The sequence below is a fragment of the Nelumbo nucifera genome, chromosome 1 (assembly GCF_055504915.1).
Source record: "Nelumbo nucifera cultivar China Antique chromosome 1, China Antique-T2T, whole genome shotgun sequence".
NCBI lineage: Eukaryota > Viridiplantae > Streptophyta > Magnoliopsida > Proteales > Nelumbonaceae > Nelumbo > Nelumbo nucifera.
The window spans coordinates 48,038,959-48,048,929 of NC_142649.1; the positions used below are offsets into that span (position 1 = coordinate 48,038,959).

A 9,971-nucleotide genomic window follows, 5' to 3' on the forward strand; every position below is an offset into this window, starting at 1 on the left:
ATGAAGTTCCCCCTCTCCTAGTGGCATATCTGTAGTCTGTAAACCAAAAATCCACAAACACAAGGCATAGTAAGTGAAAAAAATGCTTTGAGAAGTTGAAAATAAGCACATACAGGGAACTAGTAATTGAATTGTATTTTCAGAGGAACTCAATGCTAACAAAGAAGCTGAAACACTTGGTCAGTCGGTAAAAAGTAATTGAGTTTTATTTTCTTTTGGGTTGGACATATTTCTGAATTTGTTACCAGCTAGAGAGATTTTGATATTTTGTTTTGTTACGATTTGTTATGTTGGAGTTGTAGTTCTACCAGTACGATGTTGTATTATACGAATTAGCCGTTAGTAATGTGAGCAGAAACTGATCTTACCCTCATGAACTCACCCCTCCCCCAAAAAATAATACAGATTAATGAATCAAAAACTAACTCAAACTCTAGTGCTACAACTCAGTTACTTCACCACCTCGGCAGTTACCCACAGATATGTGCATTGTGTAACTCTTCTTCGATGGTAGAATCCTACAACAATCCCACCTTGGTGACTGCACAGGAAAAAAGAGATCTGGTTAATAACCAAAATGTAGAAAAATACACCTCTCATCTCCTATAGACTACAGTCTATAGATGTGGCCGCAGGTGGTTAATAGAACAATAAGTACTTAAAGAGCTTAATTAATTAATTATTACCTTCTGCCAGTGAAGGTTGTCTGGTCTCTTGAAGACGACAATGGACTCGATTGCAGCTGGGGAAGCCATTTTCCATCGGCAATAAAGGTTGTCTCCCTCTGTAGCGGGACTCGATTGCTTCTTGATAATAAGGCTGGCATAACGCAGGGCATGGGGTTAGAATTTGGAGATAAAGAGAAAAGGGGGAGGGTGGCAATTTTTTTTAAATGTGATTTAAATAGTTGTTTTTAAAACTGGTTACCTGGGATAACCCATATTCACCCAAACAAAAAGTTGAATGTTGATTGGTCCATCTCATCTGATATGCTTTTTCCATATCATAGATTTCCTCATAATTAATTTCTCTCGACCATTATCCTAAATTCCTGATTTTTCCTTATATATTAAAAGAATTGAAGTTTAGGAATTTTTCCTTACTTTGAATTTTGAATTTTTTCATTTCATATCATTTTTGAAACAGCTAATGAGATGTTTTCCATAAGAAATTATCAAATCTCTCTCTCTCTCTCTCTCTCTCTCTCTCTCTCCACACACTCATACTTTCCTAATAACCTAAATAATCTCATATCCTAAAATTTCTCCTAAACTACCTCTCCCACTATCCTCAACTTTCTCCTAAGTTATCTCTAATTTCTATTTATCTCCTAAATTATCTGTAATTTGGAGAGAGTTTCTCTCTTAAGTTATCTCTAATTCCTTTCTATCCTCTCCCCCACTTTTTATCTATATCAATCTAAAGAAATTTGAATTAAAAAAATTAAGAATTATTTAAGTATTCTAACAAAATTATATAATAACTTTAAAATATTTATTAAAAACAAAAAAAATAATTCTAATATATTTAATAATATTCATATTATTAATAATTGTGTATTTTAAAAAAATTTAACACAAAATTATGTACTAAGAATATAACTTATGATTTCAATTTAAATATTATTCAAAAGAAAGTTTGAATTAAAAAATTGAAGAATTATTTAAATATTCTAAAAAAAATTATATAATGAATTTAAAATATATATTAAAAACACAAAAATAACTAATATATTTAATAATATTCATATTATTAATAGTTTCATATTTTTACAAAATTCAACACGAAATTATGTAATAAGAATATAAATTATGACTTTCTATATTATAAATTTGTCCAAATAATAAATGTTTAACATTAAAAAAATAAAAATAATATTATTTAAATATTTCAATAACTAAATAGCTTAAACAACAAAATATTCAAAATAGCTAAATAATTATGTAACAAACTATTTAATATTATGTAATAGCTTTAAAACAAATAAAATTCAAATGACAAAAAGTTTCAATATTTTACATATTATTTAAAAATTTAAATATGAAATATTTAAGATAACAAGATTTTAAATAGTTAAAATAATGAAATTATGTAATAAATTTAAAAAATTTCATAAAAGTAGAAAGTTAGTTATGACATAATATTGAAATTAATAATAATTTAATATTTTATAAATTATAATTTTATGATTTTTTAAAATCAACAAATAATCAATATTTAAAATTTAAATAATGATATTATTTAGATAACTAAATAATATTGTAAACAACTAATTTTTCACTTATATCAATTAATAATTTGAGAAAGCAACGTTCAAAAAATTAATATTTATTAATAATAATTTTAAACTATTAATGCATTTTTATTATATAATTACATATACTAAAATTAAAATTTATTGTATTTCAGTAATTTTTTATTGATTTTTGTGATAAATATATTTTCAATAATTATGTATAAATTTATTTATATTTTTTATTTAAGATAAAATTTTTAATAATTATTGGAGATTAAACTACTACTATTTAACTTTTTAAATTTAAACTATTGTACTTATTGTATTTATTGCATTTTTGTTATAATTTATTGATTAATGTTTATTAGAGAATAAAGTATTATTTGATATTATACTATTTATTGACTAATTTAATATATATTTTTAGTAGTTATTGTATTTTTATTAGTTATTTATTGTATTTTTATTATCAATATATTTTCAATAATTGTGTATTTAATTTAAAAAGTAAATTTATGATATAAAATATCTTAGACTAAGAAATATGGTAATTTTTCCACTTTCTCATTTTAAAAAATTATATTTAAGATATAATGTAATATTAATATATATCTATGATCAGGTCATTTTATTTTGGTCGGTTTACAAATGGCCAAAACGAAATTGATTCAACCTGGTCGGATTGGAAAATTATTGGACTTAAGCCAAACGAAAATACCAGAAAACTTACCAGCTCAGATCGAGTTGGTTGGTTTCATTAGTTTGATGAACAACCCTAATTGAAATTAGTTATTGTTATTTTTGTATTATAAAAAATTTATTAAAAGTAGTATATAAAATATAAATAAATATTAATTATTTAAAAAATTAAAATATAAAATAATTATATGCTCTCATGTGTTTATTTTGTTGAACTTTTGCTTAGCAAATCCGATACATCCCATGAATTCTCACTAATATGCATCTTAAATAATGAAATGGGATGACAGTCAAATTTGAAAATTGGGTGCTACATAGATTCTAATCCAACGGCGAAAACGTTTACTCTTATCTAAGGATTTCATAGATTAATGAATAATCATGGAAGATGGATGTGTAAATAAAGATAACTACAACAAATGGAAAAGACAAAAGTGACGAACCGAACACGAAAACGAAATGTGAACATCGAAATGCGTGCATGTCAATTATAAAAAATAAAAAAAGGAAAATGTAGATCGTATACATTGTCCGGTTTGGTTGTCAGACATATGCTGCATATAAAAAAGTGTGTATCCCCTCAATTCTTACACCAACCGCACACAAGAGAGAGAGAGAGGGAGAGATGATTAGTAATGGTTGGAAGAGAACGTCCCTCGGCTTCCTCTTTGCAATGGTACTGCTGCTCCGAGTCCGTAGTTCTGGATCTTCATTGGTAGCTGCCGCAGGAAGCAGTGATAAACAGTGGCCATTTAATGATTCTATTGCAGAATGTAGTCGAGAGGAGGAAGGATTGATGGAGTCGGAGATCAGTCGTCGGTTTCTTGAGCAAACAAACAGAATTAGTTATGGGGCTCTGAAATCAGACCAAGCAACTTGTGGTAATGGTGCAAGAGGAAAACCCTATTCAAATAGTTGCCTTCCTACTCCATCAAACACTGTCAATAGAGGGTGTTTTAAGGTCTATCGATGTAGATCCAAACTCTGAGGCTGTTAATGATCGATCATGGGAGGAAAGCATCCATGGTTGTAGCTTTAGTTCTCTATTTTCTGTCATCTAATTAATGTTCATTAATTGGGATTATTGCTTTGCTATGTGTTCATTGTATTACTCACATTCTTATATAAGTGATTTCTGTTTTATTTGTTAAATTTGGTTGATTTCTATAGCATTGCAAAAGATTCATCGGTCACGGGGTTCGGAATTTGGCTGCTTAATTATATTTAAATGTTGTTAGCCTCTGAGGCATTTAGAAGGGAAAAGTTAGAAGTAGAATAGTTTGGGTGACGCTTTGGGTAGATCATTGGTCTATCTACATATATTCAGTAAAGAATGTGACGGCTTGGATTATGTGGAAATTTGGCGACATCAAAATAGGTCACATGAACAACTACAGCAAGATGGAGATGTTAGATATTCCTCTTTGTAAGATGGATCTATGATTCAATTGTGTTGCTGGAAGCCTCTAAGCCAGTGTTGTAAGATTTGGACCAGAACAGATAGTTCATTCAGCGATTCCGATCCGGTGACTCGGATCCTGTGTTTAAAACATTAAATAAAGGCTTTCATGGTTTGGATGGGCTAACAGCCTCGGTTAATCAAGAAAATTGTGACCCAGACCGCCCGAGTTACTAAATGAGTTGGTCTCCATTACGTTTTACTTGTGTGTATTATCTTGTTAATTACTATTAATCCATTGATATGCACACACATCATCATCATCACGGTTCGACTTTTGATTTGACCTCATCAATTGAACCTTTGACCTGTGAACCTCTTCTTTTTTTTCATTTTTATACTTGATCCGGTTCTTTGAAAATTGATTTTTATAAACACAAATAATAATATACATGTAATAGGTTCTGCAAATAGAATTCTTGATAATCTTTTTCAAGAACATTAGTTGGAAACAAAGCAGATTTTCAAGTGTTTGATGGATTTTTCGTGGAGTATTTATGCTTTTGAACTGATAAACATATGTTAGAAGGTATCATAGACATAAATATAAATGGGGATGTTGACTTTAGAAATTGTACATTGGGAAACCTATTAACTTTTACAAGGGGAGTAGTAAATTGGCACAAAGCATGCATATATAGTCATAACAAAATCATGTAACATAATATGGCAAATGAAAATGTTCTTAGAAGAACCTAGGGTTAATGTAAAATAGTTATCATATTCATTATGATAGTTATAATGGCATACACCTAAGTAAGAAAAACACAAATTTGCTATTCACACCAACCTCACAATACTTTAATCCGTTTAGAAACATCTTGTGTAGTTTATAGGTGCATCTTATGTTCCGTCCTACCAATTGTAGTAATGATAAAATATTTACCCTATTTACTTAAACCTGAACTTAAGACTAGCTTAACAGAAAATGGCTTCAGATAGGTCCACAAGAATTTTCCCAGAATATTGTTTCAATTGATTTCAAAAGAGTTGATTTTTTTTTTTTGTTTTCCGAACTGAAATAAATACTAAAATCCTGAATCAAATCCTATACTCCCTCCCACACACACTTAATCTTTGCATTGTTCTCAATATAAGGTGAAATGCAAGGAAAAGGTGGAAATAACTAAACTATAAAAGCAAAAACAAGAAGAGAAAGAAAAAGAAAAAAAACAAACTTCCCTGTTTTTAATCATCATAAACTGGATCCTCTACGTCTTGTAGTTGCAACTTCCGATGTTTTCCCCTTCCATCTATCATGGGTGGGTTCAAATCTGGAATAGGGGCCTATAAAACAGAGGGTAAAGGTTTCCTATCAAAATCGACAACATTATATAAGGAGCATTACCTGTCCTGCTCAAATTAAATATTTTTGTAGATAGTGATGAGCAAGGTCGTCTCCACAGGGATTGGGTGGATTTATTTCCAAGAGAAAGGAAAATAGGGGGGTTGTTATAAAAGCAAGGAAAATAAAATAAAATAAAATAAGGATTAAATCGATGGGAGATAGCTTATGGTTGAAGGGACAAGTTCAGCCTTGATTCTTATCATTGATCATCGATGCAAGGATAAATTCATATGTTTATGAATAAATTGGTTATAGCCATTAACAAGCTCTAACTTCTAGCCTCTACTCTTATTTCTCGGCAACCAAAACAAGCTCTTTAATTGCTTCTCTTATTAATAGATTGTCCTGAACAAGCTCTTAGGATTTAATCTATTAATAGCATTAATAGGAGAGAGATCCAATTCTGGTCAGCGATCTCACAAGCTCAGACCGTTTAAACCAGATCATATATCCTCCTAACATAAATCGAAAACTTATCCATAATCAATTTATGTTAGTTGCCACCATGATTAAACCTACCAATCATATACGAAATTGGAGGTTCAATCGGCCATAGATTATTCTCATTGAATGAGCAAGGGATCCTTCTTGCTTAATCAATAAAAATAATCCTCACAAGAAATCGCAGAAAACATATGAATACCCATAAACAATGAACTGAAATAAAAATCAATTAGATCTCACAATGTTTAAGAATCAAAGCTTCCCTAACCTTTCAACCAGAAATCAAAAGCTTTCACACACTTCATGTAGAAATTGCAGCTTCCAGATGAGGGGGGCGTATTCTGCTTCTTTTCTTCCTTCTTGCTGAATTCTTGTTTCCAAGATTTGATGATTCCTCCTTGCTAGTCCGCCCCCCTTTTTATAGCCTTAGGGGGAGGAGCTGCTTCCAACTCCTCTTAGGAGTTCTTTCTCAAAAATAGAAAGTCTTGTCTCTTACTGGGATAAGGCTTAATTCAGATCTAATCTTATCCTTATCTCTAAATAGAAACTCTTAACTAAGTTGGACTCTAACTCTTTTGTTTTTTTAAGATTACAATAAAAATCAGATCTAATTAAGACTCTTAGACGAATTCTATTAGGAATGATGAGTGGGCCCTACTACTGCATGCTGAATTGGGCTGGAATTCTCCAGCGAACTGGGGCTTCTCTGCGAATTGGGCTTTGCAGCAATCTGGGGCTCTCTACGAATTTACAGACTTCGGGCCTGATTTTGACTTTGATAGAGTCCGAATCTATCAAAACTCAAAACATATTAAAGTTGTAGTTCTTTTCCTTTTCTTTCCAATGCTTCTTGAATCATATCAGTCGGAGTCCGGATGGGAGAGTGATTCCCAAATTACCACGCGGCGTCGAAACTGTGCAAAATTACCCGATTAGCCTTGTTTTTTTACCTAACGCCTCCTTTCGTACCCTAAATCGAAATATAAGAATAATGAGTCAAATTAGGCACTAAATAAGTATAAAAGATTGAATATTAAGGGATAAAGATATGATAATTTTCATTCTCATCAAATCCCCCCACACTTAGACCTTGCCCGTCCTCGGGCAAGACAAAATTCAAGCAAAATAAGAAAACTATTCTACCAGACTTTAAACTCAATCTTCCTTCATCTTTTTCCACAAATATCCTATGTCGGTTATTACGAACTGTTAAGTCAGCACGACCAAGTTATACTCAACTCATCTATCAGCCAATCCCTTCTTTACTACTACAAACCAGGTAGTAAACTAGGGAAAACATTTTTACTCTCTCTCTCTCTTTTTATTTTTTCTCCTTGGTAGAAGTGAGTGCATTTTATGCTCAATCTCACTTTTAGGATTACTTGGTGAGTAGGTGCATTTTATGCTCCATTCTACTATTTGAATTGCTAACTAATAGGTGCATTTTATGCTCCATCCTACTATTGATTTTCTTGGCTGATAAGTGCATCTTATGCTCCGTCCTACCAATTGTAGTAATGGTAAAACATTTACCCTATTTACTTAAACCTGAATTTAGGACTAGCTTAATAAGAAATGACTTCAGATAGGTCATGTACTTCTTAATTGTACCTCATTACTAGGTCTACAAGAATTTTCCCAGAATATTGTTTCAATTGATTTCAAAAGAGTTGAGTTTTTTTTTTTTTTTTTTTTTTCCGAACTGAAATGAATACTAAAATCCATAATCAAATCCTATACTCCCCCCCCCCCCCCCACTTAATCTTTGCATTGTCCTCAATATAAGGTGAAATGCAAGGAAAAGGTAGAAATAACTAAACTATAAATACAAAAACAAGAAGAGAAAGAAAAAGAAAAAAAACAAACTTCCCTGTTTTTAATCATCATAAACTGGATCCTCTACGTCTTGTAGTTGCAACTTCCGATGTTTTCCCCTTCCATCTATCATGTGTGGGTTCAAATCTGGAATAGGGGCCTGCAAAACAGAGGGTAAAGGTTTCCTGTCAGAAATCGGCAACATAATATAAGGAGCATTACCTAACTGTTGTAATTCAGGAGAACCATTCAATGCTGCAACAGTTTCCTGTAATTTAGAACTCAAGGTTAACTCTTCTTTCTCAGGATGCTTACTAATGGTGATTTCCAATACATCCTTCCCATCAAGTTCATAAACTTCTTGTGCTGGATCCTTGCATTTAGGAGGTAATTTCTTTTGGAAGATTGCTAAAACATTCTCCCCTATATGGACTTTCTCATCGCCTTTCAGCTTCTTCTTAGTAGTGTACAACTCCTTGAGGAATTTAGCATAGCGGGGTACTTGCTTGATTGCATCAAGGAGGGGGATATTTACCTCAACTTTGCGGAATGTCTCAAGAATATCCTTGTCTTGCTCCTCCTTCTTGGATTTTGCAAATCGGCTTGGAAAAGGTGGAGCGGTCACTACGGCTTGGGGTTGTTTACTGCTTGGATCTTGAGTTTGGGGTAGTGCTTCCTTCTCTATTTCTTCTTTGGCCGTATTCTTAGGCACTACCTTGCTAGGTCTATTCAGCTCCTTTCCGCTTCTGATGGTGATCACACTTGTATTTTTTTTAGGGTCGGCCATGGTTTGGGAGGGTAGCTTTCCTAATCCTTGAGATTCCAATCGACTCACAGTAGTTTCTAATTCGCTGACTTGATTTTCCAGGTTTTTGATGCTTGTCCTTGTCTCTTGTTGGAGATGTTGGGTATTAGCTGTAAGTGCTTTTACAATTTCATCCAAAGACCTACCTGGTCTGGGAGGTGCATGTTGTGGAGCTGGTTGTCTAGGTTGGAAACCAAAGGGCTTGGCTCCATAGATAAAATTAGGGTTTTCCCTCCATCTAGGATTATATGTATTCGAATAGGGATTGTATCTCCTTTGTGGGAACCCTCCAATAGCATTGGCTTGTTCGTAGGGTTCATCTTGAAGTGTAGGGCACATGTCGGTAGGATGATCCATAGTTGAACATATGCCACAAGTATTTATCTGTTGTACGTGGCCTACAACCAGTTTTTCCACGAGAGAGGTGAGGGTATCGAGTCGTTGATCAATGGAAGAAGTGCTTACCTCATTGACTCTCCTCGGAACGGGTTCCTGCCTTTGGTCGAACTGTTGTGCGTTGGCCGCCATGTTCGAGATTAATTCTCTTGCTTGAGTAGGAGTTTTATTCACCAACACATCTCCGCTTGCTGCATCAATCATACTCCTATCCATCGGCAATAATCCTTCATAGAATTATTGGATAAAGAGCTGGTATGGAATCTGATGTTGCGGACAACTGGCACAAAGTTGCTTAAATCTCTCCCAGTACTCATAGAGAGTTTCTCCGCTGAATTGTCTTATCCCGCAAATTTCCTTTCTGATGTTAGCAGCTCGTGAGGCTGGGAAAAACTTTTCAAGAAATTGCTTTTTCATCTCGTTCCATGTGGTGATAGAACCGGAGGGTAAGTAGTAAAGCAATTCCTTAGCTTTATTAGCTAATGAGAAGGGAAAGGCATTCAGCTTGATCTACTTCTCGGTAACACCTTGTGGTTTCATGCTCAAGCAGACCACATGGAATTCTTTTAGATGTTTGTGGGGATCTTCACCTAAAAGTCCACAAAAGGTAGGAAGTAAGTGGATAAGGCCAGATTTTAGATCGAAAGGTACCGTTAGATCTGCATATTCGATGGAGAATGGCTATTGGTGCAGACTTGGTGCGGCTAGCTCTCTAAGAGTTCTCTCATCAATGTTGGCCATGATTTCTTCTTCAGGGTGGTTAGATGAC

General features: G+C 33.2%; 1 protein-coding gene across 1 annotated transcript; it reads right to left on the reverse strand.

Moving 5' to 3' along the window:
* Positions 1-8,062: 8,062 nt before the first annotated feature.
* LOC104590363 (uncharacterized) lies at positions 8,063-9,418 on the reverse strand. The gene has a single exon (XM_010248997.1). It carries the CDS (start codon positions 9,416-9,418, stop codon positions 8,063-8,065), a length of 1,356 nt encoding a protein of 451 aa, XP_010247299.1.
* Between the last annotated feature and the right edge of the window lie 553 nt (positions 9,419-9,971).

Excerpts from the sequence above, each read along its gene's own strand:
- LOC104590363 (XM_010248997.1), bottom strand. The coding sequence starts at position 9,418 with ATGGATAGGAGTATGATTGATGCAGCAAGCGGAGATGTGTTGGTGAAT.